Raw genomic sequence first — 22033 nt, 5'->3', positions numbered from 1 at the left:
AATATATATTAATAATATTTTTTTAGTTTTTAAAAATTATTTTTAATATTAACCCAACCACGTTCTCAAATATACTCAGGATGGCCAATCACTTTTGAAGTTACAAAGGTAGGAGAGGACGAAATTTGATACACAACTTGGGCTTGCTACAAAACAAAAGTGATGATTGTTTAGGCCTACAAATACCTTTCCAATTCTGCCTTTATTAGTGCGAGGCCACTTCCACTTCCCAGCAGGCGCCTGTCTGCCACTCTGCCTGGAATGCTTGTTTCAGACGTGTTCAGTGTTAGCCATGAGGTCTTTTTTTAACAATATTTACAAAAGCCATGGCAGCCTGTGGATCAGTGAGAGCCCATCTTGTTTTTTATTTTTAAGAAAATGCTCCATAGATGTAGTTCATAAGAATTACTCACATGTTTCTCAATAAAAATGAGATCTGAACTCAAAATCTCTCTCCATAGTTCATCATGCAACCTCACCAAACTTGTACCAAGTCATGATATGGAAGAAATAATTAAAGTCTCTTTGATTGTGGAAACCCTTAATTTATGTTAAATTGAATTATTTTTTAATAGGAGTTTACTTTTCATAGGATATTGGGACTTTATTTCATGATCAAACGAATTTTTCCTTTTCTTTTTCCTTTTCCTTTTCTTTTCAATGTTGGTCATATCAGTATCCAAAATCATGGTCACTCATCTTCTTCTCTAATTCTGCATAAAAGAAGGCGGAAGGAAATGCAGAGAGAGACCAATGGCGGGCCTTCGGCCCATTTCCAAACTCTAGCACTGCAAAATAAGCCGACCCCTTACTCCAGTCCTCCCATGCATCGTCCACATCACGGCAGAACTCCAGAAGCAGCCTCATAGGCCATCGGATTGTCCCCGCTAACACGGTTCCTCCACCACTCACCAGAATCATACCTGCATAGCCTAAGTTGTGATAAATTGGTTATGTTCCGTATCTGCATTAGCATCCATCCTTTGCATACCAGAGGATTGCATGGTGTCAGCTTTGAAGCCACCTGCTATCCTTCAGCGCAGAACATCTTCATATGTCCCTTTAGCTACCAAATATATCACCTACGCTTCCGTTTTTTAGTTTAGTTGGAAGAGCAGATCACATCAGCTAGAAGCCCTATTTTTACCAAGATTGTATCCAATCAATGGCCCTATAGAATCACATAATCAAATAAAATATTAATTATAAGTTTGAGTGAGTTGTCTAGCATCATTTGTTCCTTTCCCCTCAAACAAGGCCACATATTTCAATCTATCAATCTATCAGATTACAGAAGCCCATCAGATTGTGATTTGAGACCCTTAATATACGTCAGCAAACTGTTGTGAGCAACTGGAGAGAAAATATTCTCAGTTCTCAGTAATTCTATGAACTCTTCAGCTTTGTTCTGATCTCCCTTCCCTTCCAAATGATCCAAACAGGAAGCTAAAGTTTCCTTGATGGGTTTCCATCCCAGACACACCAAGATTGCTTTCTTCATAGCTTCCTTAGCCATGGGGACTTGATTAACCTCAAGATACCCACTTGCCAGAGAATACCATGCATCAGCTGAAGGTTCACTCCCTTCCATCATCGCATGATCTATAAGGGATTCAGCCTTCTCTAAAAGATTATTCCTGCTATATGCATTAATCAATATGTTAGGAACTCGGAAATAATAGGATATTCCCCTGGATTCCCACTCCTTAAACATCATCTCGGCAGCTTCAATATCATCCAACATCAAAAGCGAGCTTATCATGCTCATATAGCCCTTACTGTAGATTTTATCCCTTTTCTCGTCAGGTTTCCAGATACGATACAACTCATCTTTATTTCCTTTTCTGGAATACAACTTCAGGAGAGTATCAAATGCAATACTCTTTGTTTTTTCAGTTATCTGTCCCTCAAGTTTCTTCAGCATTGTCATCGCCTTTTCCACTATCCCAACTTTCAAGTACCCATCTGGAACCACCTCCCCCATTTGACTCCATTTTTTCCAGAATCTTATCCATTCCCTCATTGTCAGAGTCAGCTGCAAATGCAGCAAAGCGGATGCAGAAAGTATATTGGTCAAATGGAATGCCCTCTGATTCCATTTTGGACATCAAGGCATCTAGTTTCTCATTATTACCTGTCTGGAAGTAAAGATACATCAATATATCGAACACTAGAGGGGTCCTCATAACACCAATGTCCGTCAGCTTCTTAAAAGTTGCCTCTGCCTTCTCCACATCTTTTTCACGTGCATAGCAGTTGAGAAGAGCAGTATAAACCATAAACCCTTTTAGCTTCTGTGGGATTGCATTAGCATATTTCTCTGCTTCTTGTATGCCATGGACCCTCAAGATTAAGTTCATCCTGGTTGCTATATCATTGCATGAAAGAGGAAAATACATCCTGTTGCTCATCCAGTGAGATATCCAGCAAGAACAAAGAAATTAAAATTAAATCAAAATAAAGAGGATGAGGAAACAAGCATGACTTTGAAACATATCCACTACGCAAATAAAGTATAAGGTTCTGAACAACTTCTGCCTTGAAAATAAAATATCTCTGCAAATCACTGTATCAGGATGAGGCCACCTGCATATTCAACCTCCCCGTCAATTTTGCAGCTGTCTCCAAGCAAAAAGATCAATTTTTTATAATGTCAAGAGTTCCAAGAAATGCCGACAGCCTCGTTGGCAGAAGATAACCAATCCAAATCGACCATAAACAATCACAGGCACAGAATAACTTACAAGTAAACATACTTCTCTACAAGCTGATTAACATACTTAATTTCACAGGCCCATTTGCTTCGATTGGCAAAATCTGTAATAAGATTTGGTCGTTTAATAACAAAAGATCAAGGTCTCATTCTTTTTATTATATATAACAAAACAACAATGGTTCAAGTGGGTCATTCAAACTTCACAAATTCAATAAAATTTCATTTTTGCATCCCCATCTGTTGCAATCAACAGAATGTAGTCCCTGATCATCATCTAAAAAGTGAAAACCACATGAATTCTACACCAAGTTCACTTTTTTACTTATTTTCAATAAATCATTTCCTTCCATATAAAAAAAATGGGAAACAAAAAATCATAATCCAATACCAAAAGTAAAAGTAAAAATCATAATAAAAATAAAGGGACTAGAGAAATGTGGATCCTCGAAGGCATGCTTGAAACGCTTGTAAATCTTCAACTCCGTTATTATCTGCTGCAACTCATATTTTGTTACAGAATTGCCTTGATTAACCCATTGATCAAGAATTGGTGTAACTGAGATGTTGGGGTGCAAACATGTTGAGAGGCCAAAATTGAACGTAAATGGGATTTGCAATAGAGTGAGAGCCTCATTATTTATTTATTTAAATTTTTTTTTTTGGGGGGGGGGGAATTTAAGAGATGAGTCTTTAGGGATTAAGGATTTCAGGCTAGTGATGGAAAAGATATATTTTTGGGAACGAAAAGTTTGTTGTAAAATATTTTTGTGGATTATAAAAAGTTATTTTTTCTAGCATATTTTCAACTTAAGTTTCGTAAAATAATTTTTTTTGTTCTATAAATAATAATTTTTTTTATGAATTCATTTAGTTTATCCAATGAACCTTCTGAAAAATAACTATTTATTTTCTAATGGTTTTTAAAGCAAAAATTATCAGGTTTTATTTATTTATTTGTGGAAGATAATTAAATCAAACTAGTGAGAATTAATTCTAGTAATTATAAAAATTAATTATGCATCAATTTTAGTGTAAAAAATCAATATAAAAAGGATTGAAAGGGAAATGTTATGCATAACATGTGTCTTTTCTACTTTCTTCCAGCATGTTCCACCATGTTTTTCTTCGATCATTTTAGAGCTGAAGTTTGGAATTTGTACGGAGCTTTTGAATTTGGTTTCCTTGATTCGTAGATCTCAAGAAATTATGTAGTATTGTTGGAATTTTACAAGATTAATTACATTTAATTATTTATGTTAATGTTGAGCAAGAAATATTAAAAATAAATTATTGATTCTCAACGATAAATAATCTTATTGAAATTAAATTTTACGTGCTTATAATAATTTAGTTTAAATTTATATAAATTCATTGGATCATGATTATTGTGCTTTAAGGTGTTACCTTGGTTCTAAGTTCATGGAATTTACGTGCTTTACATTAATGTAGTTATACTAAACAAATAATTAATTAATACGAATTAACATTAATTAGAGTCTTTTATTTAGATCACTAATAACTTGTTATAAGCATTGTTAACATCAATGGAAACTCTATAACGAGCTGAATTACTACAGTACCCTTCTTTTGTTTACATGATCCATGCACTGAATATTTCCCATGGATCGTATGTTTGAAGGAAGATCATAAACACGCACCCAAAAGGGAATTTGTGATTAATTGCATAATTAAGAGGTTGTTCATCTCCTTTAATCTTCTTTGTAAGAACAACTAGATAAAGGGCCACGTTACGTTGCAGGCAGGCCAGATTTTTTCATATATATATATATATATATATATATATATATATATATATATATATATATATATAAAATGCTAAGGTGAAGCATAAGTTCCCAAAAATAAATATATATTTTGACACTCGAGTTATTCACTTGATTAGATTTCATAAGCTTAATTAATTTAAATAATTCAAACAAAAAATACAATGACAAAAAATAAACTAATAAAAAAATTGACAACATAAAAAAGATAAAAAAAAATTCTACCCGAGGCTATCCAATTAACATGCTAGATTTGCAACATAATTATGATATCAGGGTAATCTCATTGAAAACAAATTAAATAAAACTATAAAGCTCAATTATAAAAAAAATAAAAAAGATTGAATGATGAGCTCAAAAATAAATAAATTAAAACAAGCAATGAAAAAAATAATATTCAAGTCAACCTGAGTTAACCTACTAACCATGCAACTATGAGTACATGATTGGAATAACCCCATGAAAATAAAAATAAAAAAAATAAAATATAAAAATTAATTTCCAATAAATCAAATGTAATCCTAGTTATAAACCCTGCACTAACCCTATAGAAGGCAAACCTTAAAAAGTAACGCAATAAAATTCTAAATCAATAAAATATTGATGGGTGAAACTTAAAAACAAATGCAATAAAAAAGATAAAAAAACAAAATAAATATCAATAAAAAGATGAAACTAAATAATTTAATTTATTATCAATCCAATAATTGATTGATTTATATTTGAAAATCAAATACAATGTCTAACAACCTGTCATGACCCTCTAAATATTAGAAAAATTATAAGTATTTTGATTTAATCTTTCAGTAACTATTTTTTCGGTGTAATTATTATCCCTTTATCAATAATATTTTGATTTAGACATTATAGCATGGAATATGCCAACCTTCTAAAATCATTTTAGTTCTCAACATTATAATAATTAATTCTTTGAATAAGATTTGAAACTCTTTTCAAATTTCATTCCACATTGACAAAAAATTCACAATTAATACTATTTAAGAATAAATAAAATATTTTTTTTTCTAATTCTTTTAGGGTGATGAATTTTTTATTGATTACTCAAATACCTTTATATAGTTTATGTTATATCTAATATCTATTAGTTTGTTACCATTGATTAAGATAACTTGAGGTCAAGATCAAAGTATAACACTCCTTATATAAGATAATTTAGTGATATAAAATCTAAGAATCACTTATACAACTATTACATGAGCTTTTTTATAGATATAGATGATCTCTCTATATAAAATTCTCTTGCAGGTCAATTCAATGTACATGTCATCCAACAAATATTTACATATTTGTTCCAGATATCTCTCATATCTCAGTTTATAAGAGCAATTGTCTCCTTTTATAAATGAATAAATATAATATGTATCGATTTCAACAACTTTAATTAATGTCCAGTTTTAATAGAATATTGATCGAGAACATTTATAAATAATATTTTGATGCAATATGAATCACATAATTATAAAAAAACTTTATAATTTTCTTTGTAAAATATTTTTGTCCCGTGAATTTTTTCCTTTAAATTCATTCATCAAATATTAATTATATTAATGAATATTAAAGATAAATAAATTATTTATTAATAATAAATATATTTTACATAAATAAAATCTAGAGCTATGTGTAATTAACTGATTGACTATATGGTATGTTCAATAACACTTCCAACAACAAAACATCTTCCTCATCAATCACCGCCCCCTTTACTTCTTGCTTTTAGGGTTTGAACTAGAAGCTTTATCAGTACTGACATTGGGGGTGTATAGCAGGTAGGGATGATAATGAATACCCGTGGATCAGATTTTTTGATATTCATACCGTACCTATTATCCATATATTAAGAAATTTAAATATTCATAAATTATTTATTAAGTTTTAAGTATCTAATAAATATTCATTATCTACTATTATTTATTAATTAATAAAAAATAAAATAGTTAAAAAATATATGTAAAGTATGTATATGCATATTAAATGATAAAACAATATATATATATATATATATATATATATATATATATATATATATATATATATATATATATATTCATGCATGGATGTGTGTGTGTTTGTGTTTTATATCAATATTAAAGTATGTATATATTATATTGTATTAAAAAAACTTAAATATTATATAAATATATTGATATAATATAAATATGTATTTCATGTTAATTAGATTTTAAGTCAAATTTGATAATATTCATGCGTTGTTTATTATCCATCAAATCTAAAAAATATTTATTCATTCAAAATCAGATGAGATGAGTCATCATGGGGATTGAATTAAATTATTATTTATAAGAGGGTCCTAAGCAATCATTAAACATTAGAGGAATGACCAAAACCCCAGCAGACAGGATTAAAACCTGCAGACAGCAGGAAAGAAAGCCTAGAATACTTTTCGCAGTCGAAACTCGAGGCGGTCGAAACTCGAGGCGGTCGATCCTCTTTCTGGTTTTATAAGGTTGTTTTAATTTTTTTAGTTAAAAATTATTTAAAAATTATTAAAATAAATATATTTTTAGTTTTTAAAATCTATTTTTTAATATTATCATATCAAAATAATTTAAAAATATAAAAAATTATTATTTTTTTAAATCAGAACTCACTTTCAACCAGCAAGCTTTTCCGGAGGAATTTCCGGAAGTCTCTGCCGTGCTGTTAGCAAATTACTTTAAACTTTAAAGTAGAGGAAAAAAAAGAAAAAACTCTTTTGGATAGAGCATGACAGGTATGGTCTAGAGAAAAAGGGAAAGCAAGAGAAAGATGGAGGCTGCTCTTAGTGGCTTTTTAAGCACATTGTGGATCGGTGAACACCTAACCACTTCAGCAGTCAAATCAAGTCTGTTCCCAGCCATGGAATTATCTAACAATCCCATTAGAAGTTTTTTTTATTTATTTTTTTTATTATCATATTAGTTGTAGTTTTTTTAAATATATTAAAATAATATTTTTTATTTTTTAAAATTTATTTTAATATCAGAAAGTTAAAATGATCTGAAAATATATAAAAAATTAAAGCAAAAAAAATTTATTTTTTTTAAAATGCTTTTAAAACATAAAAATAAAATTATTTTAATTTATAAAACAACAATTATAGTTAACTTTAAAACTTTAATTGATATATGTCGTTGTTCGAATCTTGGATCAAGACATATTTTGGATCGCGGTAAAACCTGATTTTTATTAAATTATTTTTTTTAAAAATTAAATTAATTATTTTAGTGTTTTTAGATTGTTTTGACGTGTTAATGTCAAAAATAAATTTAAACAAGTAAAACAAATTTTATTTTAATATATTTTTAAATAAAAAATACTACACTTTTAAATACCTTCCGATCAAATACCTCCAGATAAGGATGAAAACTTAGAAATTGAGGATACAAAATTCTAATTAGTCAAGAAGGACATCCCTCTAACCATTTTGCTAATCTTATTTAAGAGGGAGCGTAATCTCCTAATCATTTCACTAATCTTCTTGAGGTTGTTAACTTTTCAGGAGCAAAACATGTTACATCTTATGGTTTCCCAATACTTTCTACCGACTTTGGATAAATGCATAGTAATAAATCTAGTTCGCAGTATGATTGGGTTTTATGCTTGGGTTATAAATTAAGCAAGTCAATTCGATTCGGGTTTATCAAGTTTATATTATTACTATTTAAAATAATATTATTTTTTATAAATTAAAAAACCCTAAACAATATTATTTTAAATAAAAATAAAAAAATAACTAAATTTTGCTCGAGTTATGAATTATTGTACTAAATATCTAAAATTATCTAGTAGGTTAACTCTCTTGACTATTAAAAAAAAACTCCAACTAAGTTTTGAAATTATTTTTAATTTATTAATATTAAAAATAATTTTTTAAAATATTAAAATATTTTAAATTACAACAGCTGCCGTAATTTTCAAAGACACCGTACGAGTCACTGTACTGACCTAAGAAGACGTTCAGAGTTTGATAAGTTCGGACAAATGTAGTGATCACAATCATACAGTGAATCACAATTCAATAATGGCATAGGCAGACAATATAGCTTGTAGGGACTCCTAAAGTAAGGTCAGAGTTCCCGGCCCTTCTTTTGATTAATTTTGTATTTATTTGACTGAGGGATTAGTAAACATGTTCAATTTATTTTTATTTATTTTATTGGAATAAATTGAGAATATCACATCAATACTATGGGCGTGTTCAGTGATAAAAAAAAAACAAAAAAAAAACAGTTTTTCTTTTTAATTTTAGTTTTTTTTCTTTTTCAATTTTTCCTTTCTAATAAGAAACTAGAGAAGATGTTCATCTATTAAAAATGAAAACAAAGTTTTTCATTAAAAAAAATACATCAAAATTAGAACTGTATATTTCATAAAAATCAAAACCATAATTTATAATAATAATCTTAATATTTTATATCTTTGATAATCTAATTACATAATATTAATCTTCTTTCATTCAAATTAAAAACTATAATGAAAAAAATATTATTAACTAATAAAATCTTCATATTTTTACTTGTATATAAAAGAAGAAAAAAACCCTATAGTTCATGTTTTCTTTTCATTTATATAGATTTTAAAAACTATTTTTTCAATTTTATAAATTGAGAAGTATTGCATTTGAAACTTTCAAACAATTTTCCCTTTTATTTTACTCTGATTTTTTTTAAAAAATTGAATTATCGCCCATTTTCTAGATAGTCCCCTACAATCACCAATGATTATGATCTCCTTCCAAAATATGAAAGTTACATGCACCTAAAGAAACAAAAGGATAAGAAAGAAGAAGAAGAAAGAATAGAAAAGAAACATTCCACCTTCCACGGTGCTAGTAGTTTCCCAAGGCCGGCCGGTGTTGAAGATACAAGTAGAAAGCCTCGACATTAAAGAAACCTTTTGGATATCATAAATCTAGCTTAAGCTAAAACATGGCGGCCACTTTCTCTCAGCTTGACCAAGACACAACAAGCAAGAGTTCTTCAAGCAACACCAGGTCTCCAAGAACAAAAAGCCCAGCTCCATTTTTATCCAAGACTTACGACTTGCTAGAAGAAGGCGGGGCTCATGGTAGCGTTGATTATCATCCTCATGGCAAGAGAGTTGTTTCTTGGAATGCAGAGGGAAATGGGTTCGTAGTGTGGTCTCCAGCTGAGTTCTCAGAGCTCACTTTGCCTAGATACTTCAAGCACAGCAACTTCTCTAGCTTCATTCGTCAGCTTAACACTTATGTGAGCAATTACTATTACTATATTCTTTCATCTCTTCAACATTTAATGCCATGTCTTCTTATCAAATGCCAGCAACTTTCCTCTAGACAAACATGATCCCCTTTTGTTTTGCAGTTAGTTTCTTTTAGGGTTCACCATATAATATATAGGGAAATTCTTTTTAGCACGAGATACTGGGAATTTTAGAATATTTTTTGTCTCCTTTTTCTTAATGATCTGATCCAAGTTGAGGAGGGGATTGATTGTTCATATTTGACTGCTTAAAGTATAGGGTAAACAATGTCCTACTGCTAAGTTTAATGTAGTTGTTGTATGACTTTTACAATTCAATCATGTGGGTGAGAGCCAGTTTTTCTCTCTTCTAACAAGGACTTTTTTAGGGAGCAAACCTGTACTCCATTTTTTCGTTAGAAACCTGCACTTCAATCTATGCAAGCACCACAGGCTAGTGGTTATACTGTTTTTATGATCTACGTATAAGCTACTATATATGGATTCATTTTTTGTCTTGTTTAGGAATGTGGAGCTGCCGTCCACTTAAAATACATTAAAATAATTTAAAAATATTAAAAAAATTAAAATTTTTCAAAAATATTACCAATCATCATCTTCATTTAATTTGGTATCCAAATGGGCCTTGGTGCTTTAGTATAAACCAGGATAGCAACATTTTAGGCTCGGTGCCGTGAATCTCACCTTGTGATTTTATAGTGAATCTAATCCTCTAAATTAAAGCAGGGATTCAAGAAAACATCATCGAAGCAATGGGAATTCAAGCATGAAAAGTTTCAGAAAGGGAGGAGGCACATGCTAGTCGAGATCATTCGAAAAAAATGTGAGCCTAGCATGTTTCCAGCATATTTAAAGGCTTCTTCTAATCAAGAGAATGCAACAATTGACATGGAAGAAACTAATTGTTTGATGCTCATGGCGGAGAACAAGAACCTTCGAAGAGAGAAACTTGAACTGCAAATCCAAATAGCACAATTCAAGGCTCTAGAAACTAAGTTATTGGACTGTCTTACTCAATACAATATGGGAAACCACCAGAACAAAACCAGGAGGCTATGTTGAGTTCTGATGAAATTACAAAAACTTGGCAAAGTCCTAGGAGTGCTCTCTCAGCAGGTCTCCTTCCCCAGTATATTGCTTAGTGTTTAGTTTTACTTTTCCCTAAATATTTGTAATATTGTCTTGATGAGAGAGATGCTTGTAGTTTTAGTTTTTGAAGTAGATTTATGTTTTTGTCTAGTTCTCTCTAGTGTGCGTTTTTTCTTCTACGAATGTTGTTCCTGCTTTGTTATTAAACCAGGACAACTACGTAGGTCCACTCGTAATGAAATAGGTCAACCCATGACTTCTTGTATATGTTTTTTTTTTTATATTTAAGAAAAATCTGGAAACTATACTCAAAACTCATAACCTGCTCTTTGAATTGGGTTATAGATTTATAGTTTCTAGGTGATTAGTGCTACACTATAAGTTGGATCATATTTAACTAAAAAAATAAGCTACTCATATTATATATAGAAGGAAAAGAAGAAAAAAACATATTAGAATTGTCTCTTCACCTGGCACCATCCCATAACAAGAAAGAGCTTACTAAAATGGTTTTTATATCACCATTAAAGGCTACACGATGACACTGAAACAAGCTAAGCATGCTGTCAAAGCAATGATTTGAAAAGCAAACCAAATAAAATATCATGAAGTGAGTATTTTGTGCTCATATTTAATCAATTAATTTAATTTAATTAAGAAAATTATTTTAAAAAAGCTAAATTTAACAAAGAATGACAAATAAAAAAACTTGAGATAACCCAAGTTATTTACAAATTCAATGACAAACCCTATATAAAGAAAATAAAAAAAAATAATAGAGCCTAATATCCAATTAAATAAATGTTAATGAAATTGAAAAAACACGAACTTAAAAAAGGAAAAAGCAAACCTTAGCGAATCTTTTAAAGTTGGGTTAATCTCTCAAAATCACAACCCGTGAAATCTTAGACTCGGGTTCAATCAAGAAGCTCAATTCACAACTAATTTAATGTTAAAAGATGAAATTGAAAAAAAAAATTAGAAACTTTACCAAAGTAAAAAAAATAGCAATAAAAAGAATGATAATCAAATATGATAGAATAAAAATAGGAGGAAGAAATCATAAAAAAAAATTAATTGTAAAAATTATCTCAAATAATAATAAAAAAATAGAGACCAAATCTGACAAAAACAAAATTAAAAAGGGATAAAATTGAAAAAAAAATCTAATTTTATAAATTATTTCAAATAAAACAAATATTAATCAAAAGAATACAAATCAAATTTAAAGAAAAAATAAATTGAATAGCTGCTTTGAAAATTTAGAGGGTTAGACTCGAAAATTGAGGAGGAGAGAAAAAAAAAAGAAGGAAGAAAATGTCATTAATACCAAACCGGAAGTTTGCAAGTCATATGGGCCATCTATGGATGGAGAGGTGCCAAGACGATTCAAACACCACCTTAAAAGCCATTGTTTGGTCATCAAATTCCTCCTCACGAGCTGCATGAATGGTGCAACCACAACCTATGTGTTGAGACTTGCATTGTATGTATTAATCACTTTTGTAAATAATATTTCTATTTATTAAATTGCTAAATTTGAAAACCTGGAGGGTTGGGTGCGGAAATCAAGAATGAAAGAGAAAAGAAAAAAAAGTTATTGATATTAAACTAGAGATTAATAAGCCACAAATGTTGTTTATAGATAAAAGAATCGCTTAGATGATTTAAACATTGCATTGATAGCCATCATAGGCCGCCAAACACAACGATTTGTCATCTATCAATATAATAACTATTAGACCATTATAAAAAGACCATATGACCCTCATTGGTTTTCTTTGAAAATATTAAAATGATAATTAGACCTCGTTTATTTGCTGGAAAGTAGTTTTCTTTTGAAAAGTGAATTTCGAGAAAGTGAATTCCGGGAAAGTATTTTCCGATATTTGGTAGTTTAATGGAAAATAAGTTGGAAAACACTTTCCAGTGTTTGGTTATGTCATGAAAAATGAGTTGGAAAATAACTTATTAATGTTTTATTTTTCTCAAGTTTATTAAAATAATGAGGAACAAATCTTACAAATTAAAAAGTTGAATGAGAATGAAATTGAAAAAAAATATAATTTCATAAATTATCTCAAATAAAATAAATAATAATCAAAATAATAGAAATCAAATCTAAAAATTTTTAAAAAATGAAAGGTGAAGAAATTAAAATAATAATAATAATAATTAATATTTCATAAATTATTTCAAATAAAATAAGTAACAATCAAAAGAATAAGGATCAAATTTGATAGATAAAAAATTTCAATAAAAAAATGATAAGGAAAAAGTAATTAGTAATTATAAAAATAAGGACTAAAATTAATATAAAAATTAAATTTTAAGAGATGGAATTGAAAAATAAATATTCAAAACAAATTATATATAGCAATAAAAAGTTTGAGGATCAAATTTGATATAATCAATAAATAATGACATTTTTAAATTTTTTACAACTTTCGAAAAGTGTTTTTCGCCTAAATTTTTCAGGAAAACACTTTCCTGAAAACCAAGCCAAATTTTTTTTTGACTGAAAAGTGTTTTCTATTAACCAACTTTTCTAATGACAAACAAACACAGAAAAAGTTGGAAAATGATTTCTCAAAAACCACTTTCCAAAAAACAAAAACAGTATTAAACATTTTCAATATACAGTGTAATGAATCTCTCTCTCTCTCTCTCTCTCTCTCTCTCTCTCTCTCTCTCTATATATATATATATATATATATATATATATATATATTTTTTTTTTTAATTTATGATCAATTATCCTTAATTAAGCTAATTTGGAAACCACCGCTGATAGCCCAATAAAAGCCCAGCCGAGCTCTAAGACCCGTTTCTCTTAAACCCTCCTGGCAGGAAAAAAATAAAATTCCGCTGTTTCTTTTACCCTGTCTTTCCTGCGAAACCCTAACAATGAACACAAAACTAATCTCTAAAACCCTAATCCAAAATCAAAATGCAATCATTTCCAGATCTTACTACACCAACAAAACTAATAAAGCTACCCTGTACTCGAAGCTCAGTCCTTTAGGAAGCACCCCAAGTTTGGAGCCTGAGCTTGACAGTTGGATCCAAAGCGGAAAAAAGGTCAAGGTTGCTGAGCTTCAACGCATTATCCACGATTTTCGCATGCGAAAACGGTTCACTCACGCCCTTCAGGTTTTTCTCTTTTTGGGTTTTTCTTGTTTCTTTTGTGTTTTGTTGATTTGGGTTTTGTTTGGCTGCTGAGAAAATGTAGGAAAGGAAAAGAAAGGAAGGTTGAACATTAAACTAATTGTCGATCAATTTGCTTAATGGTCAATGCCATGTTGGAATTTTGCCTCAAAATGAGTTTTCACAGAAAAAATTCTTGGCTATGTACGGATTTTGACCGTATGTGCATCTCAACCGTGTTGGTGGATGGATTGCTGCCTTTTTAATCTATATATCTTTCTTTATGAAAACATACAAATGTCTTTTTTTTCGGTTGATAAAAGATGCAATGTTTATAAATGGAGGTAAATGAGAGCATAAATTTTTTATTCATTTGAACTTTTTGTTATTAATGTTGGCTACCAAAGAATTATTTAATTTAATCTGCTACTCTTTAGAATTTTTGTTCAGGTAATATGTACTTTTATTGTATTGCCTCTAAGTTTGTGGCACTTTGTGGGTGCAGGTGTCAGAATGGATGAATAAAAAGGGCATTTGCATATTCTCACCAAGTCAACATGCTGTTCAATTGGATTTGATTGGTAGAGTTCATGGGTTTGTTTCTGCTGAGAACTATTTCAATAACCTGAGGGACCAGGATAAAAATGAAAAGACATATGGTGCACTTCTGAATTGTTATGTTCAGAAGCGTGAAACTGATAAGTCCATCTCGCATTTGCAGAAAATGAAGGAGATGGGCTTTGCCAAATCATCTCTCTCTTACAATGACATTATGTGCCTCTACACGAATGTTGGCCAGCATGAGAAGGTTCCTCAGGTCCTAAATGAGATGAAGGAGAATAATGTTTCACCTGATAACTTCAGCTACAGACTTTGCATGAATTCCTATGGTGCTAGAGGTGACCTTGAGGGAATGGAAAAGATGTTGAATGAGATGGAGCACCAACCAGACATTGTTGTGGACTGGAACTCATATGCTGTTGCTGCTAGTTCTTACATCAAAGGTGGCCTTACTGATAAGGCCATTGATTCCCTGAAAAAATCAGAAACAAGGCTAGATAAGAAAGATGGAACTGGTTACAATCATCTGATTTCACTCTATGCTGCACTAGGGGAGAAGACTGAGGTTTTGAGATTGTGGGATCTGGAGAAATCTACTTGTGAAAGGCCTATAAACAAGGATTATATCAACATTATGGCTTCTCTAGTGAAGCTTGATGAGTTTGAAGAAGTTGAGAAAGTGCTAAAAGAGTGGGAAGCATCTGGCAATTTTTACGATGTTCGGGTGCCAAATACCCTTATTATTGGGTACTCTGGTAAAGGCTTGTATGAGAAAGCAAAGGCACTGCTTGAGAACTTGACCGAGAAAGGAAAGGCGACTCTCCCAAACATTTGGGGCAAAGTTGCTGCAGGATTCTTTGACAAAAATGAGGTGGCAAAAGCTTTCAGCTGTATGAAGGCTGCCCTCTGCCTATATGAGGAGAATAAAGAATGGAAGCCAAATCAAAAGGTGATCAGTGGCATTTTGAGTTGGCTTGGTGATGAAGGTAGTGCTGAAGACGTAGAAGCTTTTGTGTCCTCGTTGAAGAATGTCATCCCAATGAACAAGGAAATGTATCATGCTGTATTGAAGGCACATATAAGAGCTGGGAAAGAAGTGCATGGACTGTTGGACGGCATGAAAACTTACAAGATAAAGGAGGACGAAGAAACTAAGAAAATCTTGAGCATGATGCAGAAGTAAATTCAACAACGTAAGGCCTTAATGTTATTCCATTGAGAACCACAATAACTCCCGTATTCAAATCAAGTTTGTTCCTGAGAGAATCATGCAACTGATGCAGCACTCCATTTTGTCTGTCTAGTTGCGTTGAAGCAATTGGTAGTTCAAATTTATCAAGATTATTCCCTTGCTTGCTTCCAGTTGTCCATATGAAATTGTTCGAGCTAATCGTGATGGGTTTTATTTATATGCTTGGTCCATTTAATTTATCAACAGCCTTTCCATGCATAATGAATTGGCTGGAGTGCTGCTTGGGATTTGCTGTCTTCCCGTTCTCTCTGGTTTGAAGATAGATTTCTACCCCCACACAAATTAAAGGTGGAAGACAATCCTTCTCCCTTAAAAACTACTTACAGTGTGTCGTTAGGAGATAATCCCATCCTTGTACTTGTTCTTTTTTTCTTTGTAGCATTGATTGCTTAAAAACTTCAAAGATGCAAACATTAGATTTTAAGCTAGCAACAAAGCCAGAATTTGACACATTCAAGAAGGTAAATGCTCAGACATAGGATACGAGGCATGATTCATGTCCAAGACTCAAAATACGAGACACGACCTAAGCCTAAAAATAAATGGGCTAGGGTGTGGATCCAAGCCCACAAAACCAGAATGTATTTTACCTCTTTTAGATATATAAACTTCCATGAACTAAGCAAGACTACAACTTCATATTTTCAGCATCCTTATCACCTTTTTCATCATTTTTCTGTAAAAATTGACGCCTTGTAGCTTCTAAGACTTCGTTTCTCCTACAACTTTACAAATTCTAGCATCACAGGGTCCATAAATTCAACAGATAACTTGGTTTATAGATGCTCATGATTCTCAGTAATCACATCAATTCATTTTCAACATCTTAACCTATGACCAGCTTAAAAAATATTTTGATCTCTTGAGGTTTTCTTTAAATCTCCTCAAATACAAATACTATGTTCTATTGATTTTCAATATCATCTGTGTTTTCTTGTTTGCTTTAAAATTGGATTTTTAAGCTTATTTCCTTAGGCCTTTGAATCGTATTCTTTCCATACCTCCTCTGGGTTGTCATAAAAAGTTCTAAATCTATGATAACTGCAAAGACTTCAAATGCTTCCCTTAGGGTCTCCATTCCGAGTGCATCCAAGCAAGATTCCTTCGAAGAAACTGCGCAATTATTAAGCATCTGTTGCTTCTTTCTTTTTTCCCATAATGAATTTGGCAGAGTTCATGAAAAATCCTCGTGTGAATAGAAGTTCATATGAAATAAATCGATTTTGTAATTTTCTGCTTCCTACTTGAATTTCTGAAGTTTCTAGTGCAATACATGCTCTCATCCAAGCATCTGACCTCGTCAAACAATTATTAGTCAGGAAAACTTGTCTGTGTATTTGATTTCAGTTGAACTGGCAATATGACCATGTGATGAAACCTCTATCTTTCATCTTGCAAAGGAAAACATGTACATGCCCAAGCAAGCAGTCAAGGACATGTCATGTATTGTGAGCCCAAAACCACCGTTCAGATGGTTGAAAGTATAGTTGTGGTTATTTTTTAAAATATTTTTTATTTAAAAAAAATATATCAATAATATTTTTTTATTTTTTTAAAATTATTTTTAAAATTAACATATAAAATGATTTGAATTCTTCAAAAACATATTAATTCAAAAAAAAAAAATTTCAAATTTTTTCCGAACACTAATCTCCCTTTCTGTTCAACCAATCTTACCCCATGTCTGTCACCTCTGACTGTTTGTTTTGGCCATTAAGACTGCATTTAACGAGCAAAATTCGACATAACAGATCAACCCTTCACGATGATAAGAAACAGGAAAAGTCGAGCAAGTTGCAAGCACTAACAAATGACTTTAGGACTGTGCGAGAGGGCTAATGAAAGCATGAACCCTACAACATTACCAGCTGGATTCATCCATCGTAAAAGCAATCCATATCATACTTGATACCACTTGAACCACGTTGCAAGAAAAACTTTCATAATATAGCTTAAATCTATGATCTATCAGAAAACCAAGCAAGGCATCAGAACATTGATAAGAAGTATATTGTGCAATCTTCAGGCTCATCACTCAAGTATAACATCAACAGACATCACTAACATGAGTAGAAAATTTAGGCTTGGCTGGTCATTATTTGAAAGAATCGATGTCAACCCTACTCAGATAGGGTGGATTTTAGTTCTCCGTTGTCTCGCAGCTCCAGTATAATATCACAACCACCTATTAGCTCACCTTTGTAATAAAGCTGAGGAAAGGTTGGCCAATTCGAGAAGACCTTTAGTCCCTGCCTCACTTCCTCATCTAATAAAATATCAAAGGACCCAAAACTGACACCCTTCTCCTTCAGGGCATTCACAACCTTGGAACTGAAACCACATCTGGGGGCATCTGGGGTGCCCTTCATGAAGAGCATCACTGGCGAAGAAGTGATCAGGCTCTTTAAGCGATCTTCTACAGTCTCCTTCTGAACAATCCCTTTCTCAACCAAAATCCTTTTGAGTTCCCCGCTTTTCTGCATCTCCAGCACGATGTCTGATCCGCCAATAAGTTCGCCTTTGATGTACAGTTGAGGGTAACTGGACCAATTAGAATAGACTTTAAGCCCCTGACGGACTTCTTCGTCGGTGAGAATATCAAAGCTCTCAAAGGTCACCTTTTCCTCTTGAAGGATTGCAACTACCTTCCCACTGAAACCACACTTTGGCTCGGTAGGTTTTCCCTTCATAAACAACATAACTGGGCTTGAATTAATCAGGCTTTCAAGTCTGGAGGTCAAGGTCGTGCTCAAGCCAGTGGATTGTGTAATGCCGCCCTTTCTATTTTCACTTCCACTCACTTTTGCCTCAATGGAACCAATAGCATCAATTCCATGATCTCTGAAAACTTCTTTTAATTCACCACTCTCATGCATTGCAATTGCTATGTCACATCCGCCAAGAAGCTCTCCCTTGCAGTACAGCTGAGGAAATGTGGGCCAGTTCGAGAACAACTTCAACCCGTCACGAACCTCATTGTCAGATAAGATATCAAAAGTTCTGAATTTCACAGTTTCATCCTTCAAAATATCAATAACTTTTTGGCTAAACCCACAACTAGGAGCTTCAGGATTCCCTTTCATAAATAGCATGATAGGGTGAGAGTCAATCAGCTGTTGCAATCGATTTTTTAATGCATCACTGAGGCCAGGTTGTGCTTGTGGGGAGGAGCCATTTTCTTTGGCATACTCTTTGACTGTTTCAAGAACTGTAGGTCCAGCAGCCATTCCAAGGCTGGCAGGGGCTGCAGGTTCTCCAGGGTTAGCTGAGCCAGCAACTCTAGCGACTTTGGTTGCCAAACTGGAAGGATCTGCACCTTCCAATTTATCAACTGTCTTGCCATCCTGATGAAGAAAATGCATGAAATGGCTGGTTAGTATTCACAATGAGAACTATGTTTTCAGGAGGCTAGAACAGCAGTAATCCATTCCTAGGTTGCTATATATACACGAATGTAGACAATCTTGCAAAAAAATAGAGTATCAAATTGAAATTTTCAGGTCATTTTCTAATTTTTAGGAATAAAAAGATGATGAAAATAGGCCCTTTACGGTGACTTGAGTGTGTGCTACATATCAAGAACTTTTCTGGTTTACATGGCTCGGAACTAGACATTGTATAACCATCTACTTGCCGGATGCACAGTTCAGCCCAACTAAATCCAAACCTAGCAATTTTAAGGATTTCATAATTCGTTTGGTTTTGAGAAGTTGTGTTACATGATTAGGCAGGCAGGTTTCGAAAATGAATGGTTTTGGTTTTGAGCAGTTCGGTGGCCTGATTAGTCAGGTGGGTTTAAAAAATGTTCCAAAGCTAAGCCGCAAAACCCACAAACAATATCACATGAGTTGGATGCAAATTTAATCCAAAATTTATAGGAGTATAAAATAACTTGCATCTTTCCACGGGATTATTAAACAGCACACAATAAAAGCATGCAAAGCAAACAAAAAAGTCACTACATCTCGTCTGTCTCAAAGCCCAGACAGCAGTACCATGTATCTCATGAATTCTAGATAGTTGTTCTTAAAAACCGATTTTACTTGGCATTACTCCTTCATTTTACAGACTGTAATAATGTGCTTCATGGATTTAATTTTGACCCAAATAAGAAATCCTTAAACCTGCAAGCTAAATGACTACACCCTGCTCCACCAAATTATCACTTAAAACCATACGAATGACTTGCACAAGTGAATTACATAATTCAATTCATTAGTCCATCTTATACAAGAGACGATTAGAATCATGAAACCCATTAAAACAGAGCAAAGTAATCAGTATTAACACAGCCAAAACATGTCCTTTTCTATGACTACCATTACAGCCTAAATTTCCAACAACAAAGCTGGGTACGGATACTTACTAACAAAACATCAATAACAACCCAAAAGAACATAAAAATTTCAAAACCACCCCCTTAAAGAAAACGAAGATACCTTCACGAAAGCAAAATAAGGCACAGAAGACACTGAAAAGGCCTCTGATATCTCTGGTTGCTCTTCTGCTTCAACCTACGAAACAAAACCCACATCACCAATTCAAACAAAAACAAACCTACGAAACAAAACCCACATCACCAATTCAAACAAAACAAACACCCACGAACATGCAAACAAAGAAATTCACATTACATACCGTGAGAAAGTGGGTGTTAGGAAAATCAGTGGAGAGATGAGAAAAGACTTGGTCCATTTGTTTTGAAGCATCACACCATGATGCCCAGAAGTGAATGATTACTGCTTCTCCACTTTTGGTTATGTTATCAAGCTCAGCCTTTGATTTCACGGCCTTTACCGACCCACTCATTTTTTTTTAATTCCAGCCTGCAACCACACACTCGCAGAAATTTGCAGACACACAGCAGAACTTCCCTTTCCTTTATTTATCAATAGAAACCTGTGTCTTTGTTTTTTCTTTTAAAAGTGATTTTTAAATTTTTTTAATATATTATTTTAATATACAACTATTAAAAATAAATTTTAAAAAATAAAAAATTAAATATATTTCAAACTAAAAACAATATCGCAATCTCAAACACTGTTTAATATTCTTTTATTTTATTGGGTTTTTTACTAGACTATATTTTGACCCCATACAATTCAACAAGTTTCAAATTCATCCCTTCAATTTAAGATTTCCTGTTGTAAAATCCTAAGAATCTCCAAAATATAAATTGAATCTCATCTATGCAACCCAATAAATGCATATTTGAATTGCATCATTAAATGCTTGTTTTAAGTTTAATGTTTAATTTCGTTATCATTAACTACAAATTATCTAATATCTGATAAATTAATATACAGATTAGTAAGTCAAATGGTTTGGATATCCTTGACTCTTTCCAATGGAATAAAAAAATAAAAAAATAAATAATAAGAAGGAGAAAATAGGTGCTCTTCAACTTTCGCTGTCTATCTATTTAATTTTACAATATGGGCTTGTATGAAAATATATCTTTAATTGGGACCAAAATAAACTTTACCTTTTCTCCTGCCGGGGACTCGTCAACTTCTGATGGCACCAGCACAAGCATACATACATCAGTATCAGTCACCGTCTATTTTCAGGGATGCCTTATGTGGGGGTCCCTTGATGTGGTTGTGTAGGACACGTGTACGCTTTTGATTGAACAGATGATAGGTGAGTCGGGCCCACAGAAAATGTAGCTAGGTTGGGAGCCCAAATTATTCCTGACTGAGCTACACGTTATAACTCAGATGGGAGACGGGATTATTATTATTGTTTGTTTGTTTGTATTATTAGTTATATAATTAATTACTCTACCTATTTATTTAGAATGTTAACTAATTATTTGTTGCAATTTATATTATTATTATTATTATTATTATTATTTGTTGCAATATTGATTATTTGATGAAGTTCATCTGTGCACATTAATTGATAAATTTAAACGACAATATTACTTTATATGTATAGCAGTTGTATAAAGCATAAATATAATTAATGCTCGATTTTATCTTCAAGAGTAATTTATCATTGTTCATACTAGTTAGATTAGCTATTAAATTAGGTTGAAATATTAGCCTAATTCGGTATTGAAAATTAAATTATCACCGAAGAAAAATATTTAAATGTAAATTTTCTCCTACTACTATTATAATTTTATACATGAACTATAACATTGGATTAATACTCAAATTGAAAACTTTATCTTAAGTAACCCACTAAATATTGCAATAATTTATTGTTATATGCATAG

The 22033-nt window shown here is 32.0% G+C and overlaps 4 protein-coding genes across 4 annotated transcripts; 2 read left to right on the top strand and 2 right to left on the bottom strand.

Moving 5' to 3' along the window:
* Positions 1–672: 672 nt before the first annotated feature.
* On the bottom strand, positions 673–3366 carry LOC133703666 (pentatricopeptide repeat-containing protein At2g20710, mitochondrial-like). The gene is made up of 4 exons (XM_062128276.1): positions 1962–3366; positions 1293–1855; positions 992–1032; positions 673–923 (listed from the first exon to the last, which is right to left on the bottom strand). Exons 1-4 carry the CDS (start codon positions 2409–2411, stop codon positions 673–675), a joined length of 1305 nt encoding a protein of 434 aa, XP_061984260.1. The 5' UTR covers positions 2412–3366.
* A 5897-nt stretch (positions 3367–9263) lies between these two features.
* On the top strand, positions 9264–11115 carry LOC133703955 (heat stress transcription factor A-2b-like). Its single transcript, XM_062128706.1, has 2 exons — positions 9264–9749; positions 10488–11115. Exons 1-2 carry the CDS (start codon positions 9450–9452, stop codon positions 10821–10823), a joined length of 636 nt encoding a protein of 211 aa, XP_061984690.1. The 5' UTR covers positions 9264–9449; the 3' UTR covers positions 10824–11115.
* Positions 11116–13677: 2562 nt separating this feature from the next.
* LOC133702509 (pentatricopeptide repeat-containing protein At4g21705, mitochondrial-like) lies at positions 13678–15967 on the top strand. The gene is made up of 2 exons (XM_062126804.1): positions 13678–14003; positions 14503–15967. The coding sequence occupies exons 1-2, from the start codon at positions 13758–13760 to the stop codon at positions 15739–15741; spliced, it is 1485 nt and encodes a 494-aa protein (XP_061982788.1). The 5' UTR covers positions 13678–13757; the 3' UTR covers positions 15742–15967.
* Positions 15968–17735: 1768 nt separating this feature from the next.
* On the bottom strand, positions 17736–20724 carry LOC133703803 (monothiol glutaredoxin-S17-like). Its single transcript, XM_062128486.1, has 3 exons — positions 20449–20724; positions 20250–20324; positions 17736–19154 (listed from the first exon to the last, which is right to left on the bottom strand). The coding sequence occupies exons 1-3, from the start codon at positions 20617–20619 to the stop codon at positions 17931–17933; spliced, it is 1470 nt and encodes a 489-aa protein (XP_061984470.1). The 5' UTR covers positions 20620–20724; the 3' UTR covers positions 17736–17930.
* Positions 20725–22033: the final 1309 nt, after the last annotated feature.

This window comes from Populus nigra, chromosome 9 (genome assembly GCF_951802175.1).
Source record: "Populus nigra chromosome 9, ddPopNigr1.1, whole genome shotgun sequence".
Classification (NCBI taxonomy): Eukaryota; Viridiplantae; Streptophyta; class Magnoliopsida; order Malpighiales; family Salicaceae; genus Populus; species Populus nigra.
Note: the sequence above shows the minus strand (reverse complement) of the source record. Positions and strands in the feature narration are given on the sequence as shown.

Excerpts from the sequence above, each read along its gene's own strand:
- LOC133702509 (XM_062126804.1), top strand. The coding sequence starts at position 13,758 with ATGAACACAAAACTAATCTCTAAAACCCTAATCCAAAATCAAAATGCA. Across the intron at positions 14,004-14,502 it reads GGTTCACTCACGCCCTTCAG|GTGTCAGAATGGATGAATAA; the intron begins GTTTTTCTCTTT and ends TTGTGGGTGCAG.
- LOC133703955 (XM_062128706.1), top strand. The coding sequence starts at position 9,450 with ATGGCGGCCACTTTCTCTCAGCTTGACCAAGACACAACAAGCAAGAGT. Across the intron at positions 9,750-10,487 it reads TTCGTCAGCTTAACACTTAT|GGATTCAAGAAAACATCATC; the intron begins GTGAGCAATTAC and ends AAATTAAAGCAG.
- LOC133703666 (XM_062128276.1), bottom strand. The coding sequence starts at position 2,411 with ATGAGCAACAGGATGTATTTTCCTCTTTCATGCAATGATATAGCAACC. Across the intron at positions 1,033-1,292 it reads TCACAATCTGATGGGCTTCT|GATAGCAGGTGGCTTCAAAG; the intron begins GTAATCTGATAG and ends TCTGCGCTGAAG. Across the intron at positions 924-991 it reads TGACACCATGCAATCCTCTG|GTATGATTCTGGTGAGTGGT; the intron begins GTATGCAAAGGA and ends TAGGCTATGCAG.
- LOC133703803 (XM_062128486.1), bottom strand. The coding sequence starts at position 20,619 with ATGAGTGGGTCGGTAAAGGCCGTGAAATCAAAGGCTGAGCTTGATAAC. Across the intron at positions 20,325-20,448 it reads CTAACACCCACTTTCTCACG|GTTGAAGCAGAAGAGCAACC; the intron begins GTATGTAATGTG and ends TTTGTTTCGTAG. Across the intron at positions 19,155-20,249 it reads CTTATTTTGCTTTCGTGAAG|GATGGCAAGACAGTTGATAA; the intron begins GTATCTTCGTTT and ends TTTCTTCATCAG.